Source organism: Quercus robur, chromosome 2 (genome assembly GCF_932294415.1).
Source record: "Quercus robur chromosome 2, dhQueRobu3.1, whole genome shotgun sequence".
Taxonomy (NCBI): Eukaryota; Viridiplantae; Streptophyta; class Magnoliopsida; order Fagales; family Fagaceae; genus Quercus; species Quercus robur.
Window position 1 is genome coordinate 23,573,393 of NC_065535.1, and position 25,639 is coordinate 23,599,031.

The following is a 25,639-nucleotide window of genomic DNA, read 5'->3' on the forward strand; positions in this document are numbered from 1 at the left end:
GCTATAAAATAAATCTGTTGCCTTTTTGCATAATTATAGATAATAAATTGTTATTGGTTTTAATTTGAATTTACAACTTAAATTATTTTTTTGCAAATATTTGTTGTGTTGTGCAGGGATGATTTGAACCCATCGGTAATTTTAGCAACATGGATAAATGAGTCTCCTCATAATCTTGCACATATTTAAGAGTGAACCTCATTGGACCCCTCTTGTTAACCCCATTTTTTTTTTTTTTAAAAAAAAAAAATCCTTATTTGGATTTGCAAGCAATTGTAGTTCTACATTTTTTTTTTTTCAGAGTGGTCATTATGAGACTTAAATTGTACAAAAATAACTTCATATATTGACAAAGAAGAAAAATACTCACACATAAATACATAAAATTTTACAATTTTCTTAAGTAAGTTTTCTTATTTTGAAATTGTTGCACGATAATCTTATTATCAATGCTGAAAACTACATCTCTTTCAAAATTTCAGTTCAATAAAAATTTCCTTGGGCTTTTCCTTTTTGTTTTTAAGAGCCTAATATATTGTTAAGGGAACCAAATTTTGGCTACAAATTTAGTTGAAGCCTAAAACTACAATTCTTGCTAGTGCACTTTTTTAAAAAATAATTAGCGCAAAAGTGATGGTTGTCCCTGTTGGGGGCCAAAATTTCACAAAAAAACTCACTTTATGAAAAGTAAGGATAGACCATAGGTCTTAACAAAAGAAGGCCCAATTCATGAAATTAAGAATGACCATGAAGGCCCAAAGTCCCAAAAAGAAGAAAAAAGAAAGAAATGATAATAATAAAGAGAAAAGAAGAGGATCACGAAAGAAGGATCCCGGTCGGATCAGAGGATATGCAGCAAGAAGTACATCAAGGCCCTAGGACCTTGATGTGTCCTTTTGAAACCTTGAGAAGAGGACCTTGGCTGAGATATGGGAAAGCCAATGTGTATGTTCAGATTTCCAACAAAAAAGCCATTAAAAAACCAGCAAAACTAGGTATTATATTTGTAACCCATGGTCCAAGCCCGTGGGATCTCGAGTGGATAGTATTTCTGGTGAAAGGAGGATCCCGAAGGTTTCCCTTGGTTCATATATTTGCTTGGAATGCATGAACCAATGGAAAACTTAGTTCCCCCATGTGCATGACACCTCCCCACAATTTCCTCTCAATTGTCATTTTCAACTAAAATTGTTATCCAATACATTGAGCAACCCCTCCACTCCTTTGACTTTCCAAGAAGGAATCTTTCATTTATAACTAAATCCAAATGCCCCTTTTAAGTTATAATTGCCTAATTAAGCTAAACATCTGCCCTACGCACTTTTTTAGGTTCTAGAGGACATGATTTTACCCATCAGACCAGGGACGTCCTCGCCCGGAGTACCAGACTATGTCCATTATAAAAGCAACACTAAGGCATAGCAGAAGAGGGGGGGAGAAAAATGGGGATTCAAAGAGCGATTTCAAAGGTTCAAAAGATATATTCTTAGAGCTTTAAGAGCCCAGCAAGGGAGGGGAAAAAAGGGACAAAACAAGAGAGAGCCAAGAAGTAGGAATTTGTCCCATATTCTTGAGATTATTCAAAATATCACTTAGCCTCTAAAGAAACATATGCCAAAAACATGCACACATCTAGTATCACTCTCTCTCACAAAATCCTCCTCACTTGACTATCTTGGAAGGCAATGCCCAAGCAAAGCTACTTGGACTTTAGTTCCAAATCTCACAAGTCTTGTACAAAAGCACTAAGTCTATAAGAATTGGGGCTAGGATCCTCGTGGCTGACTCATTCTTATGAAATTCATTTACATATATGTATATGTATTAGAATGTATATCCTAATTTAAGGATCTAACAATTATTTGAAGATATGTGTATTGTATAGTTGTTTTTGTGCAGGACCTATGGAGGTAAAGGGAAAGGATAAAACTCTATTGCATAATAAGCATAGAGAAAGATTCTACAGTTTAAGGAACTAGAGATTCTGGGTTCCATGGATTACTGACCTAGTACACCTGAGAGCCATGACATCACGTTTACGGTACCCCGACATCACGTTTGGGGTACCACGATATTACGCTCAGGGTACCAAGTGAAGGAATTCTTTTAAATGTTCACACAATAAAAGATAAGCCTCAAATACTCTATTTCAATCTCCTTCTCATTGTGAATACTTATTTTACTTATTTCATAAGAGTAAAGGGTCATTTTATGATACAAAAACACTAATAATGATATTTTATTACTTAGGAGGAATCGCATTTTTACCTTGAGGAGTTTTATGTGACTTGCGCACAACTTGGTTCGTAATCAACCTCCATTTAGCTGCGGTGAACCAAATCCAGTCTACCAAACAACAAGTAAAGGGCTCAAGATCCTTGTTTTTACTTGGGCCTAGGTACTGTCCAAAAAAGGACCCACACATCCCCTTTACACGTGTGGCCCCTTCTAGCTCAAGCAAGCTATTCTTAGTTGGTGAGTGTCTTAAACCCTATGGTTTTGCCTTTCCTAGGATTCCCCGAGGAGAACCATACTTCCCCAGGAATTTTGTGTCACCATTCTTCATTAAGAACCAGGTTGGGTTCAATCCCCCTTCCTCAATTTCTCCTAAGGATTGAGTCTTTTTGCTTGGCTTCGGCCTTGCTCATCTCCCCCCCCCCCCCCTCCCCCCCCCCCCCCCCCCAAAAAAAAAAAAAACCACGTGTCACAAATAAAAGATACAAGGGAAGGTGCCCATAAACTTAACCTTGAAATGTGATACTAAGGGTGTAACTAACTATTATCTTGACGAAATTGATCTAACCTACACCAAATTAATGCCTTTAGTTGGTTGGTTAGGTTGGGTTGAAATTTTATTTTGAGTCTCAAGTTTGGTTGAAGTTTATTCTACACATTTGACCCAACTTGACCTACCATTATATTAGTTTGTTTTTTCTTTGGTATTTTAATACCTAAGCTAAACTGATGCCTTCAGCTAGTGGGTTGGGCGGGGTTGAAATTTTATTTTGAGTCTCAAGTTGGGTCAATAGTTTATTCAACCCATTTGATCCACTGTCCTGCCATCATATTAGTTTTTTTTTTCTTCCTCTTCGGTATTTCAATATTTACAAAATATGGAATATGTAGGCCATGTAGGAAAAACCTATCAACCCCATACATGTCAGTTAAATTGGGTTGGTTTTTATGCATGTGATCGGATTGGATTTGAGAATTTTCTCAAGGGTTGATTTTTCATTTCATTTTTTATACGGTTTCTATTAACCAAAAGAGCAAAACTTAAGTATAGATGCACAGTATTATTCCTTAGGTTTCTTTTCTAAGATTTTGTTATATGGATTTTTTCTCATAACATAAAAGTGTATGTTTTAGTTAAATAACTATACAATTGAATCTTAAAAACCAGAACCAAAAAGACAGATCATAAAATACTGTACCTAAGTTCTGTTACAACAAAAATGCAGTGGCGTTTTCTGAACTTCATATGTGTATCGTTAACACTAACAGTTGACACCGGCTTTTGAACATAGCCAAAACATCCCATTAAATATAGTCTCTCTGGGGTCCCAGCTGGTATAGAACCACCAGATCCTTCCTGTCAATAATGGCAAATCCTTCTTCTTCGTCAAAGGGATGGGTGAGCAATATCTCATCAATAGCAGCTCGCATCTTCTTCTTCCTAATCATACTTCAGATCCCTCTTTTCAGGTACAATTATTCTTTCAAACTTTCTACCTTTTTCATTTCCATTACTTTGATCTCTTTAATTCTTCACTGCCCAACTTGTTTTTGCTCTCAAAATTTGTCTTTTTTGTTTTTGCCATCTGGGTATAGCTGATAAATCTCATGCTAATAGTAGGTGTAATTTTAATTATTAAAGAAAAAAAAGATGTGAGGGTTTTCAAAGTAGTGAACCCAGAAAAAGAAAAAGATATGCTATCATTCTTATCTGTTGGTATTGTGTTTAATAAACTAAGAATTAATTTGATTTAGATTCCTTGTCGGGTATTTGTCAAAATGTCAAAAGGCAATATGCTCTTCTTAGAAAAGTAGCACGTGCACTTTGTAAGAGGAAATATGCTCTTCGTAGACTAAGAATTACACAGATTTAAATTGATTTAGTTTACTTCCTGGGTCTATTTTAAAATGTTAACAGGCAATATGCTCTTCATAGAACACTAGCATGTAACCCCGGCATATGCATGGTGCACTTTATAATAGTTACAATTAGATACATATGAAATGTTTGTACTGAGTTTAGTACTACTGATGCTCTGTTTTCTTTTTTGCCAATTCTTGAAACAAAATTTTCTTTGTGAAAGCATGCAAATTGCTCATTATTGATTGCTCCGTTTTAGTAAGAAAAAAATGTAGTTTTGCCTTTTAGCATAACTTTTTTTTTTAAAATAACTGGTAATGCGATGAATTATGTTAATTTTGTATAAAATTTTTCAAATAATTTATGCAAATTTAGTCACTGTGAAAATCTATTGAAAAGGAAAACTTTTTTTTTGTTTGGAACATCATAGAATTTTAATTGAAATTTATGCTTGAGTTATTGATAAATTTTGGTAAGGGAATTTGGATTAGTTTCTATTTTCTAATGGGTTTAGAAGTAGTTTTTAGACAGGATTGGCGTAGTTTTTAAATGAGATTGAAATAGTTTAAAATAGCCTTGAAGTATGGCACAAAAGTGTATGTAAAATCTAATTGGAATGCAGCAAAGAATTAGAGTACAGTTAAAATCTAATTTGGATCCTTTATTGAAGTTTGGCTTTATTTTATTATATAGATTAGTTAGTGTTTATTTATTTATTTATTTTTTTTCATGTTTTAGCATCTGGGTAGTTGCTAGGAAAGTTCAGAATTAGGAATGAAAATGGGATGGCATGGTTGTATAAATTGTGAAATGATGAGAGGCCCCTCAAGTTGAGGAAGTGCTCAATGTTTTCCCAGAGGCTGCTAGCTTGGCACCTGATGCCCTCTTCTTTATATTGTGACCTTTAATTATTTGTTATTTATTTATATTGTGACCTTTATGAAGCTTAGGTCGATCCATTTACCTATTCTTATGATGTAATGCATTGTATTGGGATAGAGCTTTACATATTTTTTAGTATTCAAGGTCCATTATCTATATTTTTTAGTTGTTACTCCATTATCGATCATTAAATTGAAGTGCAATCTGTTGGTTGTGTGTGTGTGTGTGTGTTTTTTATTATTTAAAATTTCTGTATTTCTATCCAGTATACATTTGGCTTCATTTTTTCGGGTCATTTTATAGTACACACTTTTTTTGTATATACCATACCCTATATTAACGGTTTAGATTAGATTTGTATAATACATACAAAGAAACAAGCATTGCACTTCTTAAATCCTTGTCCACAAATCTCAATTTAATCAATAGTATATCATGTCATTTTGTCTTGTAGAAAGAAATTACTATTTTATTTTTATTGAGCTTATTTAATTTGTAACCTTTTTGATCATTAATCCAATTTTTGCTATTTTCAGCTGATTATAAGTAATCATTCTATTTGTATCTTGTAATTTTGTAGCATGTGTATTAACTGTCATTTAAAAAAAAAAAAAATGTAGCATGTTTTGTTATCAAATTTAGACTTCCAGCAGTATTGACCTTTATTTCCTGAAAGATTTATATATCAATATAGCAGCCTGCTCTGCAATTATAAATTGAAATTGGGATCATAAAATTACAAGTTCAATAAAGAATTAGGAACTAAATGTCATGAGTTTGCAATAAATAGTTACTTTTTTTGACAAAATAGATAGAAGTATATTAATAATACTGAAGGAGTACACAGAACGCACTAGGGGTGGCTCCCACTGACCAGACCTCAACAAGCTATACAACCAAAAGGAAAAGAAAACTATAAAGTATACAAAAAGTCTCAAAAATTGAGGACAGCACCCTTAGGTGCTCAGTTGCTAGGCATGCTACGAGTTAGCCTTTTGGTGATCTTCCAGTAATGGTTTCGCACTCTTGAGAATTGCATGCGGCGAGGTTTGGGATGCTTCAAAGTATAGTCTGTTTTGCGCGTTCCATATGGACCATGCCACCATGGCCCACGTCTCAAGCTCCTTTCGGGACAACTTTTCCTTCAACGTTTGGGCTAAGCAAAAGAAAGTCCTAGCCGAGGAGTCGCATTTTTGCAGTTTTCCCCAAACAAGTGCCCACACGTTACGTGCTAACAGGCACTGCCAAAGGATGTGAAGGGCCGTTTCATCACTCAAACCACACACCGCACACTTAGGATCAGTGGGTACTCTCCGACGGGCCAAGTTTGCATGAGTGGGTAGGATGTCCAAGCTAGCCTGCCACATGAAGTTCCGTACTTTTGGAGGAATGGACCATATGCGCTTGTCTTCATGCACCCTGGAGTGTTTTGTGCTCCCCGTCTGGTTCATCCGGAGTGCTACTTGATAAGCAGTTCGCACCGAAAACATTTGAGCCTTGTTTTCATTCCATACCAGTGTGTCCCGACTCTCCAAATTCCCCCAGTGAACCCGCATTACCATGTCTCTCAACGGTGGTTGAAACTAGGTGTTAACTTTCCCCCTGTCCCACTGCTTGGTTTGTGGGTTTATAAAGTCAGCCATTCTTAAAGTCAGGTCCATACCAGCATGGAACGTTGGGGGGTGAGGTAGCCACTTATGAGTCTGAATACCAACCGAGCTACCATCCCCGATTTTCCATACGGACCCCTCCTGAAGCAACTCCCTGGCACTGAGGAGACTACGCCACACGTAAGAGGGGTTGCTCCCAAGATGGGCCTCCATGAAAGAACATGTGGGGAAGTACCTTGCTTTGTAAACTCGGTAGAACAACGAATGTGTCCCATGGATGAGTCTTCACGCCTGCTTGGCCAACATCGCAAGGTTAAAAGCATGAATATCACGAAAGCCCACCCCACCACGATTCTTAGGAGTGCACAGCTTGCCCCAGTTGATCCAGTGAATTTTCCGCTCATTCCGAGTTTGTCCCCACCAATACTTAGCCAACACTGAGTTCATTCCATCACAAATCGCTTTAGGGATTTTGAAAATGCTCATCAAGTATGTAGGTATCGCTTGGGCCACTGTCTTGATAAGGACTTCCCTCCCAGCCTTAGAAATCTTCTTTTCCTTCCACCCCAGAAGGACCGAGACCTTTGCCGCCAGAACACTTCTTCGTGATGCAGAAGGTCATTAATCTCTCTTCGAACCTCATATATTCTGTCCAAGTTTTCCCTGAAGCCTGCTACCATTAGCTCCTCCATCTCCATGTGTTTGGAGTTTAAGCGGTCCTGGGTGTTTCCAAAGGTGTTTCTACTCCAAGCCACCAAGTCCATACTACATATTTTTATTTTTTCAAACAGACAGACAGAACATAGGGCTTCCAACAGGTTGACTTTGTGCCCAAGAAGTTCTAATCCGCTCCTCACACTCGGGGTGAGCCACCCACTTTTCCTCAAAACGTTGTATTGTTTTTGGGTGATGGCGTAAGCAAGTGGGCTCAGTAATTCACATAATGGGATCGTGGTCAGAATAGGCAGCTGACGTGTGAAGGACCTTTGCCTGAGGGCAGTGCCGGCTGAACTTACAGGCCATTTAGGTCACCGCCTAAGGCCCCCACTTGTAAGAGGGCCCCCAATAGTACTAATATACTATATAATGTTGTGAAAAAAAAAAAGTAAGGCCCGCCCAAAAGATTTAAGAGTTAAGACACTCAAATGATTTAAGCCCTTAATTGAAAATTGAGAAGAAACAAGTTATTTCTAACCGTTTCTCACAAAACAAATAGGCTGAAAGGACATGAAGGCCAATCAAATCACCAAATCTTTAGCATTCTCAGGAAAAAAAAAAAAAAAAAAATCACCACATCCAAGTATCCTCTGAATCAAACCTTTGTACCACATTTCATTAAAAAAAAACCCATGTTTATTACTTGAAATGTAGACATGGAGAGAAAGAAAGACACTGATTTTCTCAATATACAAGTAACAAAATGCGAAAGAAAAGATAACAAAAGGCAGAAAAAAGAAAGAATAGACAAGTAACAAAAGGCAGAAAAAAAAAAAAAAGAAGAAGAAAAACACTCACTCTCTCCATCTTGATTCTAAAAAAAAAAAAAAACTCTTTTTAGTTGGCTTACTCATAAATTGGTGTTGACAATAGACTTGGTGTGTTCACAGATTTTCATTTCAAGTTCGTTTTTTGTTTTCTCTTCAGTCTTCCCTTTGCCCCTTTGGTCTTCTTCATGGTTTGCTGCTGGGTTTTTATTCTCCTTTTTTGCTTAACTTTTGTTATACTCTTTAGTCTTTAGTCTTTTTTGTTTTTACTCTTAAATTTTTATTTCTTTAGTATTCTCTAGAAGACTATGAAATGGACCCACTTAAAGCATTGATCCTAGTCCTACACTTTTTTTTTTTTTTTTTAAGAAATCAGATTTAGTGGTATGGATGGATAGTGGGCTGGTCTTAGTGGATCAAGTTTAGTATTTTTTGGAAGACTATGAATTTATAATTAAATATAATGAAAGGTCCCGTTTAAAGCTTTTGCCTAGGGCCCCCAAAGTCGTTGAGCCGGTCCTGCCTGGGGGTAAAGCTCTTGCCATTCCTCCGATGCACAAACCCTATCAAGCCTTTGTTCCACAAAATTGTCCCCACGTCTCCCGTTTCTCCATATGTATCTATATCCTTGAAAACCCAAATCCACAAGCCTGCACAGAAGTAGGGTGGTCTGGAAGTCCTGCATGGGCCATAGCAGTTTGGGGATTCAGCCATTCCTCTAGTCTGAGCAAAGAATTTTGTTAAAGTCACCGAGGCACACCCAAGGGAGTGATGCCCGGCCTTGTAAATGCCTCATCAAGCGCCAAGTTTCGCTCTTTAGCCTTGCTTCAGGGTGCCCATAAACCCCTGTCAGTCTCCATGATACATTAAGTGGGGAAGAAAGATGGATGTCGATGTGGTTTGGGGAGTAGGTCTGATTAGAGACCACCACCTCATTCTTCCAAAGCAAAGCAAGTCCACCACTGCGCCTCACACTAGGTACAACAAGCATCGAAGGAAACTCCAATTCCGTTTTAACAGCCTGCATCTCGCTTACTATCAACTTCGTTTCCATAAGAAACAAAATTGTGGGTCCTTTTTTTCTTACCAAATCGGTAAGTATCTGAACTGCCCGTCGGTTTCCAAGCCCCTGGCAGTTCCAGCTCAAAATGATCATGGTGTCCGGCGGGGCTGAAGGGCAGCCGCTGCCGTTGGGGTAGTTGGGTTAGTTTCATCGGCCAAACCCTTATGCTGCTTGCTCATCACCTTTTCTGTGCTTGAACCATTTTTGCATTGGTGGTCTCGGCCTGCTCTCTTTTTCCCTACCCGAGGCCGTGGGTCAGTGGACTTACCACTTGACTCGGTCTCCTTCCGGGCTTACCACCTGACCCCCTCTTCATAGAGGTTTATCCATCGGTATTTCCACCCGAATCCGTAGAAAATGGGCTTGATCCGAGGCTAGTGCCTTACAGTCCACTGCCACCACCTTCCCGATACCCCGGGCGATATCCAGCCCCGCATCCTTGTTGATTAGATCGAAGGGTAGACCCCATACTTGAACCCACATGGGGGGGTTGGACCTCAAAACTGGGTAGGGGAGTTCATGGGTGTGGTTTGTGGAGAGGTATTTGCATGGGATGGGAGGATTCTAGCAAAAATTGTCAGTTTGTTGTTGGGTTGGGGAATAAAGTGAGGTTTTGGCAGGATGGGTGGTGTGGGGATCAACCTTTTCAATTGGCTTTCCCAAGGTTGTATGGTATTGCCATTGATAAGGAGGTATCTGTTGAAGCTTCTTTGTCAAGGCAGGGGGCGGAGGATAGAAGAATTTGGGATGTTCGTTTTATTCGAGAATTTAATGATTGGGAGATGGATGAAGGGCTGCATTTTCTTCGTATATTAGGAGCTAATACTCCTCCAATGGATGTGGGAGATCGGATGAGATGGAAGTTGAAGCTTAATGGGGCTTTTGATATCCGGTCATATTATAACAAATTAAGGAATTCTCCCTCAATTGTCTTTCCTTGGAAAGCTATATGGAAAGTAAAGGCCCCTAGGCGAGTTTCATTTTTTGTTTGGTGTGTAGCTTGGAATAAGATCCTAACGGGTGATAATTTGAGATTGAGGAGATTGGTTTTTGTGGACTGGTGTATTATGTGTCAACATTGTGGAGAGACGGTAGACCACTTACTTCTTCATTGTGAGATGGCTTATCGGTTATGGAGCTTTGTCTTTATAACTTTTGGCCTGTCTTGGGTTATACCTAGATCGATCACAGATTTGCTTTTTAGCTGGTGGAATTGGTTGGGGAAGCACTCGTCTCAAATATGGAATTTAGTTCCGTTGTGCATCTTTTGGTGTATTTGGAAGGAACGGAATCGGCGGATTTTTGAGGATTTGGATAGTTCCGGTGATCAAATGCTTGCTTCTTTTAGTGGGACTTTTTTTGATTGGTCTCGGGCTTGGGAACTCATGACTAGTGACTCTCTCCCTTCTTTCCTTAGCTCTCTTTCTCTTTGTAATTAATCTGTAGATTGGTTTTCTTTTTTGTTTTTTCTTTGTTTTTTCCTTCTTGTATTTTCTGGGTTTGCTCTATGTTCTTCATGCATAGAGTAGCCATTCGTATACATAACATTCTTACTTATAAAAAAAAAAAAGCTCATGAACTGTACTGTCCTGGCAGTTAGACCCTTCTCCCATCTCTGCAACGCCAACATACTGTTCTCAAAGCTCCACGGTCCGTCATCCCAAACCAATCGTAGTTGGCTTTCCAACGAGAACCTAAATTGAAAGAGACCTTCCCCCACATCTATAATTTTTAGGTCGTTACCCATTTTCCACACCGACCATAGAAGGTTTTTTGCAGCTCTCACGTTGAAGGGGCGAGTGGTCATGAACTTTTCGATGAGGCTAAGGGAGTATTCCTCAAGAATCTCTTCCCTACGGACCGCTCGAATGGTGATAGGCTCCTCCTCTTTATATGTCAGTGGGATGTTTTGGTTCCGTTCAATGAAGTTTGAATCCATTTAAGAAGAAGAGAGGGAGAGGGAGGAGAGGCACTATATGAGGGAGAAGAAGAACGAATACGTCAGCTCTTAATCTCTGCAGGTAAGGCCCTAGCCAGAGGAGAAGAGGAGGAGGGCTCACCCTTGGTGAGAAGAAACGCTCCTACGACGAGGAGAAGAAAAAAGTTGTATTGCCTCACAATAAATAGTTACTAAAACAAAATCCAATCATATACATATAGTTTTCTAGTGTCAAACAACACCTCCTCCCCTTTAAGAAAGGGTGCAGGGTAAGGTTTTGGGTTCAACATCTACTAGGTGCATGTGTAAAGTCAAAAACTAATTTATTTAAAAAAGTATTCTAGTTCAGTTTTTTTTTTTTTTTTTTTAATGAATTTGCAGGTATTATGGCAATCAAAGTACACTGCAACTCTTTGCAGCAATGCCTTTTTTTTTTTTTTTGGGGTCATTTTATCTTAACACTCCAACTTTTCATGGAAATATTTTAAAATCACAACCTCCAGGATGGCCGTGTTACAAAACTTGCCAATTTGCCACCAGCATGTTGTACTAGAAAACAATGTCGTGCTGTTGTGGCATCCCCGCTTGTATACTTGCCATAATACATACCATTAAGCTTGCTTTCCCATGGATTGTTTGAAATCCGTAATGGTTTTTTCATTTAATATTAGCCTCATAAATTCTTTTTGCATTTTCTAGAAGTTATTCTATGTTGGTTTCTATCTATTACACTAGTCTTTCTAGATTAAAATAGCAAAGGTAAATTGACCAAAGACCCTCTCATTCTGTGGTTGTATTGATTAGGAAAATATACCAATTACTGAAGAAAATGTATTGCTTCATTGCTGCATTTAAAATGTGGATTAATATTTTTACTTTGACAGGGTCCCATGCAGATCGGGTATGTGTTCAACACCGTTGCATGTCACATCTTCCCAATTGATTGCAAGTGAAATATTTCCTGTTGTTGTTGTGAAGACACTTTTGTACCCAGGAGCTGTTGCAAATGGCCTTGTGAAAAACATGGCTGTTCCAAGCTGGGATAGCCTGTTAGACATCTATAACTTGACTAGTGTGAAGGGAGCTTCTGCAGTAACTGATCTCCAACGCTTAGAGGTTCTATTGCCCTTTGATTGTGTTAATGCATATTTAATTTTTTGGAGTAAGACTAGAGTTGGGGGAAGTAGGCTCCTAATGTCTTATTAAGGGTCTCTCAATACAGGTGTCTGGTTAATGTCTAAAACGGCAATAAATTTGTCAAAACGCACATGATCATGACATTTTGTTGATCATGAAATATTTTCTGTTTCGTGTGCTTAATTTCGCCTGCTCACCCTGTTATATGGTCTATTTGTCATTGATACAATGATTCCATATCATTTGCCAAGATTTTCAATCATTAAGAGTAACATCAAGGTGGCAGCCAATTTTGCTTGCGGTACTTCATAGCAAGCTTGACATAGACACGTGCATTTGTGTAAATTGAGTGCATGCACTCATATACACTCTTTATCATATGTATATTGAGTTCTTCCCTGGAAGTCTTGTCTAATTAAGTATAACTGGTTGTTATTTCCCCAATATTTATTTCTGGATTTTGAATCATTTTTAGATTCACTACAACTTGACTTTGCCTCTATCCAAAACCTCTGGTGGACCACATGAACTGCCTTTGTCTAAAGCAATATCCTTTGTCATTTCCTTAAGTAATGGATTTTCTCTGTTCTCCTTGAATAATCAGCCTCATCATGTGGTTGCTGATTAAATTGAAGAAGCTTAGATAATTGAGTTCTTTATGCTTACTAGCTTGATGGTGATTTAGCAACTGAAATTTTCAGATGGCTTTGAATTTACATTACCGACTAATTGTGGTTTCATTTTTTGTTCTCCAAATTACTGCTAATTCATTTCTACCATGTTTATCCTTGAATCAACATCCAAGTCTAATTTCAAATAATAAATATGGCTTATTCAGGAATAGGATTTCTTCTATGATTTTACTGTCAGTTTTATCGTCTTAATTTTGTGGTTTCTTCCAGGTTCTTGCAGGAAGCTACTTCTCTGTGGCAGGAGCATTTGTGGGCCTTCTAAAACCAGGGAGGATGAGCATGTTTGGGATGCTTCTTATAGTATGGGGCCTTGTCAAGGAAGGCATTTTGGGAAGGCCTGTAAATACAGATCCTACGAAAGCTGTATATGTCTATCCAACAATGTTACTTGGTCTGATCTGTGCCTTCTCATCTGTAAAGTATGATGTGAAGAAGGTTATTAGAAGTGCCGCTCCACGGCCTGTGGCAAAGCCTCTTCAGAGCTCGTCAAAATCTAAGCTGAAATGAATTGAAATGTAATGCTTCTAATTTTTGTTGAAAGTTTCATGTTAATTATTTCAAGTCGTAATGACTTGAAATGTAATGCTTCTAATTTTTGTTGAAATTTTCATGTTAATTATTTCAAACTTTAGACGTTCCTGCCAAAAATTATCCCGAAGAATTTTATTGCCTTAGTGTTTTTTAAAATTCAGTTGTTTCTCCAATATGTCCAAGCAGAAGAGCGCATTGATACATATTGAAATGTAAGGAAAATGGCAAAAGGTTCAATTAGCACTTCCTGTTGTTTCTAACCACATTGACATTGTGAGAAATTTTCATTTCTAACCCAACATTGCTGCAATATTAATCATTTATCTCGTTAATTTTCCACCATGGCAACTGGATGGTTCATGGGGGAAACGAATTTAAAATTTTATTTGAGCATGATAGTGGTCACATTCAAATGCATTTAACTGGTGCCGACATGGATGATGCTATCATGTGGACAATCTGGACGACACAAAACAAGGTAATCTTTGAAGGCCTAAGACCAGATATCCATCAAGCCATCCACACAGCTGGAAGATATGGGACTGAACTGAATGGTATCAGCCTAGTGATGAAGATGATCAAGGATGTTCTATAGAAGTAAACGCTACAGATTACCAAAATTTCGTTCAATGTTTAACTTGGCTAGCATTGATAATACTGGACACAAACAATTGCAAATCAACGAGGAGGAAAATACTCTACTATTAACAGCAAGAGATGCACGATACACAACCTGGAAGCTAGGATATTCAGAGAGGTCATTATGCTAATCAGAACAAAGCAGGGAGCTACAGTCCTCCAAATAGGCAGGCTCAGCAAACCAGGCAATGAACCAATAATGGAAGACATCAGAACACTGAAAAGTATGTTCAACCAAATCTACTAACGTAGAGTCCAGCTTTCATCCAATGCACAGGAGCATTGAAGGTAAGCCACACCATAGGTAAAGACATAAATTTTCTATCCAAGACCTTGCTAGGTTGTTAACATGGTAGGGGAAGCATATTCCTTGCAATCTACAAACATACAATTTTCTACCACATTTCTAGATGGTCCAATCAAATTTGTCAAATCAATTTAAAAAGCCAGTTCATCTCAATCTCACATGGTTACTAACAGAACTCAAAAGTGCTTTTAATGTCTGTTAATGTCTCTTTCTTCACTTTCTTTGTATGCAATTCCCAAATCAAAAGTATGATTTGGATCTTTGATGGAGATATTATCGGATCGCCAACCACATATGAGCCCTTCAATCCATATTACCTCAAACGGACAAAGGATCAAAGAATTTCCAGAATTTATGAGAAGACATCAATTTTGATCAAATTTGACCAATCTTGATTGGAAATTGGACCGCTCAACTGGAGTGAATGAGACATCATTTTAAATAGTATGAAATTTCCTTCATTTTGGCTACTCGCATGTCAAAATTGGCTTCAACGAGTGGGATGTTACCAAAAAAAAAAAAAACATTTTTTTTAGTTTTGTAATTTTCAAATTTTTGTAAGGGCAGGATGGTAACTTATTTGTATTATTTGTTTTCTTAGTATATAATGAACAATTAAGGGTCTGTTTGGTAATATTGTTCTAGTAATATTGTTTGTATTTTTTAGAAATACGTGTGAACGAAAAAGTGTGTAAAAATATGTGTAATGTTGTTTAAACACTGAAAACTGTTGTTCAAAATACACTACCAAACAGCCCCTAAACTTTTTGTTTTTTATATTGTATTTTTTTTTTAAGTTGATGCTAAAGTCTAAAACCATGAATAATTTGTTCTGAATTGAGGTAATGTTTTATAGTAAAATTTTATTTTTATTTTATATATATATATATATATATTTATTTATAAAAATAAAAATAGTAGTAAACTTAAAATGGTATACCGGTATCGAAATATATCGTTCCACTGGCTAAACTGGTACAGCCTCCAAATATTGACTCCCTTGAGTCCAACACCAAGCCATTTCTAGCCAAGTACTAGAAAATCTGGACGTTAGTTTGATCTTCGTTGAATTAGGACCAAACAACGTCAAAATCTAGGTAAATGAGATATTATAGAAGAGAGCACTGAACAAGCTTCTATTCAAGGGGCTGAGAAAGAAAACTCCATAATGTAAATTCAAATTCATGAAGCTTCAAGTCTCATAAGAATGAAAAGTTGGTGTCAAAAGCTTTCTAACCACACCTTGTTAGGGCAAGATTGAGGTTGGGAAGGTAGAGAACCAAATGGTCAATATTGGAAAGATTGATTTTATCTAGGTTTGAATCTAGGAAGCACGCGTGTGGATTTGGGTTCGGGTGCGGGTGCAATGCAGTGACTTGACAATTTTTGAAAAAGTAGAGTGTGAGTGCAGAAGGATACGTTTATTAATAAATTATTAAATATATTTTTATTTACAAATAATTAAATATATTTTCATATAATGGTAAATATATACCAATTTAAGAGCAATAATAACTACAAATAATTCAGTAATTTCAATTTAAGTTATTTAACCTACAAATAGTTTGACAAATATATAATAAGTTAATAAATAAATAAGAAATCAACTTAAGTTTATTTATTTATTTTTTTAACATGTGTTTCGGCCAGTTTTGGAGCATTTCGGCCGGTTTCGGTGCCGAATTGGCATGAATCGGAGAACGAGAAAAAGAATAAGAAGTGGCAAATCAGCGCATCGAGTGCGAATCAACGTGTCGAAGCGAGTCGGGTGCAGGTGCGACAGCCCTGGAGCCACACCCATGCTTCCTAGGTTTGAATCCATTTTAGATGCCAACTTTCAGAAACCATAACTTTATGTACAATAAATGGTCTAAGTGATGCAAAATTGGTGTCTAGCTAAGTAATGTAAAAAATCGATATATATTTTTTTCCTTCTACATGGGTCTGTCCATTGGGAAATAAACCATATCATATGCAATGCCAATCATGCAGTCCATCTACTAACTATGAATGGCCAATATATTTTAGAAATTACTGTACGGATGGAGGATGTCCCAAGCTTCCTCTATAACCAAATTGCTTTGATGTAACTAGCTGATTTGTGTTAATAAAGCTCTTTATTTTTGTTACCCAAAAAAAAAAGTGATATTAGAGTTACAATTTGAACTGTGTCAAATGTTCAAGAATTAAAATATCAACAACCTGCCAACTTGTTTATAGACAGATTATATTTTGTATTTATTCTTTTTTTTTTTTCTATTACAACAACAATAAAATGAGTAAAAGAAAAATCAAAATTAATTTTAGATTAAAAATGAATATTTTTCTCTAATAATTATTTAATTTCGTACTGTGAAAGAAAAATTACTGCAAATTTAGTGCAAAAGAAATCATAAATGATTTTCATGATTTAAAATAATGTCAAATTTAATTTTGATAAATAATGAATTTAAATAGTAAAAAGAAACAAATATTTTGTGTATTTTTTTATTAATACTTTGTGAACATGGATACTAGTTTTAGTTTTTTGTTTCATAGTATATATGGTCTTTCAATTTTAGCATATTTTTATACTTAAATTCTAAATTTCTTTGGTTCATACTGATGATACTGAAAAATCACCAGTGAGCCACATAGTCCTCGCGCGCTCGAAACAATACTTGCACAATAAAAAGAGAAGACCTAACAGAGAGCACCGGTGTGGTGTTGGCCAAATACCCTCTGAAGGTCAAGTTAGAACTTTTCACAACTCTAGAGTGCTAAAACTGGGGATGAATTATGCGTATCTATTTTCTGAGGGTCTTTGGGTTTTTATAGTAGTGTGGGATCAAACTCCTATGCTTGTGCAACAAGTCTTTTCCATATAGGAAAGATCTTCATTAATGGGCATATCTTCTAGAATCTTCTTCGTATTAGAATTCTATTCATGTTGGGATTCTATGGGCTAGGGTTATTCGTGTGACGCAAGTCGTTTCCATTTAAGATTTCTTTGAGGTCAAATAATGACCAATCTTAGTGCCACGTGGACCTTCGGTCTGTCCACCTCGGTCCGTTCGCACCGGATCCGTCCACTTTTGGCCCACTTATCCCGATCCGTCAAGCCCATCCAAATGGACCCGTCATCTCTAAATTCCTTTCCCTTCAGTTGCCCCCTCACCTCATAGGTCCGTGATCACCGAGTGGAAGGGCCCATAGGGTGACGGTTAAAAACAGTTTCTTGAGGAACACATCCAGTTTTGACAAGCTAGCTTAGGATCATTAATGACAAAAGACACGTGTCTTTAGATGAATGGTCACTCACTTGGATCGAAGCGCCCCTTCGTCTTTCGCGCCATTCCCTCTATATAAACCAACCTCTCCTCCTCTTATTTCTTTACTTCCTATTAAAATCTACGATTAGAGCGCACCCGTTTTCATTGTCAGACCGTACCATCAAGCTGTTACATTCGTCATTAACACCTTTTTACCATCCAGCTTCAATTAGGTAAACACTCCTTTTCTTTAAAGTTATGCACTTTTTATTTTTGTGGACTTCGTATGATACCGTCATCCATTATAGACCTGTCAGAGTCTTAGGATTTATCGTCACGTGTAGGTCATGTCTAGTGCGTCGAGTAATCATTCATTTGTTCGCGATGGGGCGGGCTACGATGAAGTGTACCCGTCGGGTCAAAAAGACCTTAATGTTCAAAGTGGAGAAAGGAGTCCATCGTCTAGTTTTCCTTCCTCAAGAGATGAGAGTTTGGAGACGGAAGGGCTAGAGGATGACTTCATTCAAGACCTGGATGATACTCAGCCCCTAGTTCAATCCGTTGTGGGTCCTGATGGACTTAGGAAGTTTATCATGTTACCTATATAGACAGTTAATGACTTTACCTCCACAATTAAGGAAAACCATTTTAAAACACTTAGGGACAAGTTCCAAATCCCTGAAAACATACCACTCCGTCTACCTTACAAGTCAGAGAAATGCTATTATGACGGTGTTGAGGGTGTCGAGGTATATGAGCAAATGTTGAAGGCAGGGTTTAGATTCCCCCTAAGCTCTCTCCACCGTCAACTCCTTCAACACTTAGGCCTATCCGTCAACCAGATTTCTCCAAACGCCTGAAGGGTCTTCCTAGGTGTAGAGGTATTGTACAGGGCAATGTCTGACGGCACCAAGAGACTAACGGTGCGGGAATTCCTACATTGTTACCGTCCCGATGAGAATGCCCATTCAAAGGGTATGTATAGCTTTGTACCTAGGAGCCTTTTGCTGAGGCTTGTGTGTGAGAGCCCCGACTCCAATAGGAACTAGAAGAGACGGTATTTTTTCATGGAGGGTGATGGATGGATGTGTCACCCTAATGACAATGAATTTATGCCCGTCGACACAACATAGGGCATATTACCACCGTCTGGTATGTATTCGGCTATATTTAGTTTAGTTTTTTATTTCACTCGGTCTCTTTAACCGTCTTCTTTTGCAGTCCGTGAACGTCCACAAGTTACTCTAGAAGAGTGAACTTTTCTTGAGAGAATTTTTAGCAAGTCCAAACTAGAGGAAAGGACGTGGGCGAGGTTGGTCACATTAGACACCATCCACTAGTACTGTGACAGACCAGAGCTGACTTTAGCCGCCCGTCGATATAACGCCCAAGTTCGCCAACGTAAGTCCGTCACCCTAACCTTACGTGTTTTTTTTTTTTTTTTTTTGGTGACCTCTAAACATTTTGTCTTCCTTTGTGTAGAAATGGATGCTGCCAAAAAAAGAGTCGTCATCAAGCAACAGGCAGCAAAAAAGAAGGAGGTTGAAGGTCAACAACCTAAGGAAACGGGTTCGTCCAATCCATCTACAAAAAGAAAGCTGCCTGAAAAACAAGGTCGCCTCCCTAAGAAACCCAAAACAATCCTAAAGCCCGTTGTGGGGTTAGAGCCTGAGGGCAGGAAGACAGTTACTCCTGCCAAGCATGGAGCTGGGAAGGGTTTGATGAAGGGTCTGTCCACCACCCAAGAAAAGCCACCTGTCCTTCTCCGAGAGGACTTCAAATACACTCTAGAGAAGCTTTCGTCCATCATATCGTCCGATGACTATGAGGACTTAGGCAATCATGTTACTGAGGCCATAGGGGAGACAGGGTTGTTTAGTATTGCCCAGGTATGTTATGCCGTCCACTTTCTATTTTTCCCATTCACTTACCTTCGTCACTAATAACCTTTGTTTTCAGGCCATGGTGATGATGAAAAGGTTGATGGGACGGTGTTTGAATCATGAGACGGCGCTGGACCGTGTTAGGGCGAGGGCTAACGAGACTGAATAGGAATGGCAACGGGTTAGGTTCGGGGCGGGTTTTCTTATGCTCGAACTCGACTCGCGGGTCTGTCCCGAAAACCCAAACCCAACCCGTTTACTAAACGGGTTTTTTTTCCAACCCCATACCCGCCACATCAGGCCCTGCGGGCACAACGAGCCTCGTCAGCAACACAAATCATAGCAATATAAACAACAAAATCTAAGGAAATCTCAAACCAAAATCCACCATACCCATTGATTCACAGAATCCAAATACATTTGAAATCAAAATCCAAACCAAAGCACATTGCAAGCAACAACATCAGATCTTAAAAACCAAATCTAAATCCCCAAACCCAAGAGAAAAGAACTGAAGAAAGTGAATAAACCATGGTTTTGTTCATGGTGGCAGCGGTGCTAAGATGATCAAGATTCGGCCATGGGCTTTACGAGCAAAACCACGGTGGCAGCGGCATTGAGATGATCAAGGTTCGGCCATCGAAGCTTTGAGGGAGAGAGAGGGTCTAAGAATTAGTTTGACAGGAGAGGAGTAGGAGATGAGAGGCGGCTGCTGAGGAAAGTTTGAGAATAGGGTTAGGAATTTAGGTTAGAATAAGTTTCGATATATATATATATGAGGATTTTTTGGTAAATTACATTTAAATGGGTCGTGTCCGGGTCGGGTATCATAAAAACCCGCACTCGACCTGAACCTGCTTCGGGTTTTATTTTAAAAACCCAAACCCGACCCTACTATTTCACGGGTCGGGTTAGATCGGGTACCCGCGGGTCGGGTAAAAATTTCCATGCCTAAAACGGAGGAAGAATTGAACAGTCTCAAGACTTGGAGAGTTGGTATGGAGAAGAAACTCTCCCTCTCGGAAAAGGTTAGGAAGGAGCTTAATTAGCAAATGGAAACATTGAAGAAGGTCTTGGAGGATAAAGAAAAAGAAATTAAGGATGCCAAGGACCAACTCCGTCAGTCAAAAGAGGTAACGATCCGTGAATATCGCGACTTCGACGCCCTCCTGGAGGAGCTTGGGACCTCTTATGCAGACAGCTTTGACGATGCTATCCATCAGGCAAAGAAAGCTTATCCTGACCTCGATTTTTCTCAACTCAACATAGACATACAACCCAAAGCTACTGCTCAACCCGTCGCCTCTAAGAGCACGGAAGACTTATTTGCCGACAATGCAGCCCCTAGCAACGGGGAGTCAATTCCTCTCGAGAACCAAGCCCAGCCCGTTGATGGTGAAGTTTGTCAGCCCGTGAATGTTGAAGAGAATGTTGAAATTACCTCCCCTCAGCAGTAAAATATTATTATTTATTTATTTATTTTTGGATTGTAACTATTTTGGGAACAATATTTTAACTTTTTATCCGTCACTTATGGCATGTAAAAACATGACTTTGAATATGTAGCTGGTGATTTAAAGACCAATGTATCCGTCTTCTGGCAAATGCGTATTGTCAATTTTAATTTTTCGTCGAGCCTGTTATAAAGATTCTTATTACAGTCTTCACAGGGGATCCATCCTTTAGGATGAGCCCGTCCACATAGTGATTACAATTAATTCAGTTGATTTAGATCTGTCCTCTATCACGGACTATTGTTATTACCTAATCTTATATGGATGTATTCACATGATAAGACAAGTTCGTCCAGTTGTGGACTGGAAGCTTTTGATCAAACCTTAAGTTGGATCCGTCCATTATATGGACTTGGTGGTTATCATTCATTTTAGGATGAGTTTGTCCACTTGTGGGCTGTGAATACTTATTAAGTTGGATCTGTCCTTAAGTTGGATCTGTTCGTCGTATGGACTAGCCCATTTTGTTCGGCACTTGAATTCAAATTAGAACCCGTCCACTAATGGACTAGCAATATTGATCCGTCTTTATGTTGGATCCGTCCATTGTATGGTGTGGATGATCCGTCCACTTTGTGGACAATAAAATTTTCATCCTCCTGGGTTGAACCGTCCCCTTTATGGACTAATAAAATTTCCATCCTCCAGGGATGAACCGTCCACTTTATGGACTAATAAAATTTCCATCCTCCTGGGATGAACCGTCCACTTTGTGGACTATATAAATTTCGTAGAAAAACACATCAATCATATCTAAATATTCCTCTTATTACTAAACCAAAAGGTACTTAAAGGAAAAAGAAGCTTAAAAAGAATACTCTAAGTATTGTAGCAAAATTAAACTGTCTAGATAGTAAAACTAGGAAACCGGAGAATGTTGCAATAATTAACCTAAAAATTAGAATAATTTGAATAAACTGAGAATCTGTCGGATGTTGCTTTCTACGATGTCATCTTTATTGGTAGTACTTTCGTAGGTGCTCAACATTCCATGGATGTTGCAGTTGTCACCCGTCTAATGTCTCTAGATGGTAGGTTCCTTTCTTTTGCCATGGTGTAATTCTATAGGGTCCCTCCCAGTTGGGGCCGAGCTTTCCTTGGGTAGGATCTTTGGCGACGCCCATTACCTTCCTTAAAACTAGGTCTCCGACCTTGAAGTCTTTGTGCCTGACTTTGGAGTTGTAGTTCTTTGCCATAAGGTTCTGGTATCGTGCCAACCTTTACTCTGTTGTTACCCGTACTTCGTCCACCAAGTCTAGTTGTAAGCGAAGGGCTTCGTTATTCTTATTTCTGTCATAGTTGTCCATCCAGTAGCTTGCGAGCTCTACCTCTGCTGGGATGACTGCCTCACTCACGTATGTTAGTCGAAATGGCGTCTCCCCTGTAGGTGTCCTTATTGTTGTCCTGAATGCCCATAAAACACTTGGTAGTTCCTCCGATCATATGCCCTTTGTCCCCTCGAGCCGAGTCTAGATGATTTTGAGCAAGGATCGGTTTGTAACTTCAACCTGTCCATTGGCTTGTGGATGAGCAGGTGACGAGTAGTGGTTCTTGATCCCTAACTCCGAGCAGAAATCCCTGAATGCATTGTTGTCAAACTGCTTTCCGTTGTCAGAGACAAGCACCCTGGGTATCCCATACCTACAAATGATGTTCTTCCAGACAAAACTTCGGATGTTCTTCTCTGTGATAGTGGCTAGGGCTTCTGCTTCCACCCATTTAGCTGCCTGACTACTGTTGGGAAGGGGCCCATGATATCTAATCCCCATTAAGCAAGCGGCCACGGGGCCGTCATAGGGGTGAGTTCCTCCCGCAGTTGTCTGATGACGTTATCGAATCTCTGGCATTTGTCACAAGCTTTAACATAAGTCTGTGCGTCCTTCTGCATAGTAGGTCAATAGTATCCCACCTGAATCAGCTTGTTCACCAATGATCATGCCCCCGAGTGGTTCCCTCAGATCCCCTCGTGGACCTTTCTCATGACGTAGTTTGCCTCCTCAAGTCCCAAACACCTTAGGTACGGGCGGGAGAAACCTCTTTTGTATAGGACTTCTTTTATTAGAACAAAGTGCGATGCTTAGACCTTCAATTTTCTAGCGACGTCCTTTCCTTCCAGTAGCATGTCGTCCCTTAGGTAGGAGACTAATGGCATGGTCTAGTTGTTTTTAGTACCTATCTCCTGCACACTCGTGACTTCATCTATGAGTGAAGAGGTTTGAACGAAGGATAGTACCTGATCGGGGACGAGCATGAATTCTGCTAAAGCGGCCTTCACTAGATGATTGGCGCATTCGTTTTCCTCCCTCGGGATTTGGACGAATTTGACTTGAAGACCACTGATTCGATCCTTCACCTCCTGAAGGTACTTCTTCATTCTTTCGCTTTTACATTCATAGTTACCATTAACTTGATTGGTTACAACTTGGGAGTCGCAGTATACGACTATGTTTCTAGCTCCTGCCGCTCTTGCAAGGTCCAATCCTACCACTAAAACTTCATATTCTGCTTCATTGTTGATCATAGGAAAGCCCAGGTGGATCATACACTTGATCTTATCTCATTTCGAGGTGCGAAGTACCACACCGGTGCCTCCTACTTGCCTATTTGAAGATCCGTCTATATGAACGCTCCATTGTGGAATTACTTCTGCCCCCTGGCCTTCCATGAGTGTGAATTTGGCGATGAAGTCAGCCACCACCTGCCCCTTTATAGCAGTACGTGGCTCGATTGACAATAATGCCATCTGTCCTGTAGCTTCGGGGCTACTCATGACTCTTCTCAAAGGCTTATCCATCAAGACAACAATAGTATGGGCTTGGAAATATGGCTTGAGTTTCTGTGCTACGGTCACCAACTCGAATGCCAGTTTTTCCATTTGAGGATACCTTTCTTCAGTTCCTCGAAACCCTCGGCTTGTAAAGTAAACGGGTTTCTACAACCCATCCTCTTCTCTTATCAAAGCTGCGCTGACCGCGGCTTGCGAGACGGCTAAATACAGATAAAGCTCTTCCCTTGGCTTGGATGGACTGAGTAAGGGAGGAGTCGAAAAATACAACTTAAGATTTTCGAACGCCTGCTAGCACTTGTTTGTCCATTCAAATGATCTCTTCAATACGCGGAAGAAAGATAGTCATTTATTTGTCGCCCTTGAGATGAACCTGTTCAATGCCGCTATTTTGCCGTTCAGGCTCTACACCTCCTTGACCGTCTTCGGTGGTGAGCTCGTACTTTCTCTGGATTGACTTCGATACCCGTTTGGGATACCATGAATCCCAAGAATTTCTCCGCTGTAACCCTGAATACACATTTGTTTGGATTTAACTTCATGTTGTACGCCCGAAGGGTATCGAAGGTCTCTTGGAGGTCGCTTAAGTGTTCGTCTTCTCGTAAACTTTTCACCAGCATGTCATCTACATAAACTTCAACATTCCTCCCGATTTGTTGTGCAAAAATCTTGTTCATTAATCTTTGGTACGTCGCCCCGGCGTTCTTGAGCCCGAATGGCATCACTTTGTAACAGAAGAGTCCTTGGCTGGTAACAAAGGAAGTCTTTTCTTGGTCAGCCTCATCCATTCTAATCTGGTTGTATCTTGAGAATGTATCCATGAAGCTCAGTAGCTGATGTCTCGCGGTCGAGTCTACCAAGGTATCTATTCGTGGAAGCGGGTAACTGTCCTTAAGGCAGGCTCTATTGAGGTCTGTGAAGTCTACACACATCCTCCACTTTCCATTGGTCTTTTTGACCATAACCACGTTTGCCAACCAGTCCGGGTAGTATACTTCTCGAATGAAATCTGCTTCTACCAAGGTATCTATTCGTGGAAGTGGGTAACTGTCCTTGGGGCAGGCTCTATTGAGGTCCGTGAAGTCTACGCACATCCTCCACTTTCCATTGGTCTTTTTGACCATAACCAAATTTACCAACCAGTCCGGGTAGTATACTTCTCAAATGAAATCTGTTTCTAACAACTTCCGAACCTCCTCCACTATCGCTTTATCTCGCTCTTGAGCGAACACTCGCTTTTTCTGTTGAACAGGAGAGGATGAAGGCGACACAGTCAATCTGTGAACTATGACTGAAGCGTCAATCCCTGGCATGTCCTCGTGACTCCATGCGAATACGTCCTGATTCTCTTTTAGAAACGTCGTGAGTGCATGACGAACTGACTGACTAGCCAACGTACCCATTCTAGTCGTCCGCTTAGGCCTGGAGTCGTCAAGGGTTACTTCCTCTAGTTCTTCCACAGGTTCTACCGTTCGTTGTTCTTCTATGCACATGGTTTGCTGGTGGTCATCCATTTCTAGCATTGCAATGTAGCATTCACGCGCTGCCACCTGATTGCCTTTTACTTCTCCAACCCCATATTCAGTGGGGAACTTGATCATCAAATGGTAGGTTGATGTTACAGCCTTCCATGAATTCAAAGTAGGACACCCCAGTATAGCATTGTATGCGGACGAGTAGTCTACGACTAGGAAGGTTACATCCTTTGTGATCTACTGAGGGTAATCTCTGATTGTCACTGGTAGGGTGACCGCACCTAGTGGGTACACCCTTGTTCCTCCAAACCCTACGAGCGGGGCATTGGTTGGGATCAATCACTCCTTCTC

The 25,639-nt window shown here is 39.5% G+C and overlaps 2 protein-coding genes across 2 annotated transcripts; one reads left to right on the forward strand and one right to left on the reverse strand.

The window, feature by feature from the left end:
- Positions 1-3,458: 3,458 nt before the first annotated feature.
- LOC126712964 (uncharacterized) lies at positions 3,459-13,577 on the forward strand. Its single transcript, XM_050412520.1, has 3 exons — positions 3,459-3,705; positions 11,959-12,190; positions 13,114-13,577. The coding sequence occupies exons 1-3, from the start codon at positions 3,602-3,604 to the stop codon at positions 13,408-13,410; spliced, it is 633 nt and encodes a 210-aa protein (XP_050268477.1). The 5' UTR covers positions 3,459-3,601; the 3' UTR covers positions 13,411-13,577.
- Positions 13,578-22,497: 8,920 nt separating this feature from the next.
- LOC126696406 (uncharacterized) lies at positions 22,498-23,402 on the reverse strand. The gene is made up of 2 exons (XM_050393157.1): positions 23,262-23,402; positions 22,498-22,848 (listed from the first exon to the last, which is right to left on the reverse strand). The coding sequence occupies exons 1-2, from the start codon at positions 23,400-23,402 to the stop codon at positions 22,498-22,500; spliced, it is 492 nt and encodes a 163-aa protein (XP_050249114.1).
- Between the last annotated feature and the right edge of the window lie 2,237 nt (positions 23,403-25,639).

Excerpts from the sequence above, each read along its gene's own strand:
- LOC126712964 (XM_050412520.1), top strand. The coding sequence starts at position 3,602 with ATGGCAAATCCTTCTTCTTCGTCAAAGGGATGGGTGAGCAATATCTCA. Across the intron at positions 3,706-11,958 it reads CTTCAGATCCCTCTTTTCAG|GGTCCCATGCAGATCGGGTA; the intron begins GTACAATTATTC and ends TTACTTTGACAG. Across the intron at positions 12,191-13,113 it reads CTGATCTCCAACGCTTAGAG|GTTCTTGCAGGAAGCTACTT; the intron begins GTTCTATTGCCC and ends GGTTTCTTCCAG.
- LOC126696406 (XM_050393157.1), bottom strand. The coding sequence starts at position 23,402 with ATGAAGAAGTACCTTCAGGAGGTGAAGGATCGAATCAGTGGTCTTCAA. Across the intron at positions 22,849-23,261 it reads TCATGCTCGTCCCCGATCAG|ACAACTGCGGGAGGAACTCA; the intron begins GTACTATCCTTC and ends TAACGTCATCAG.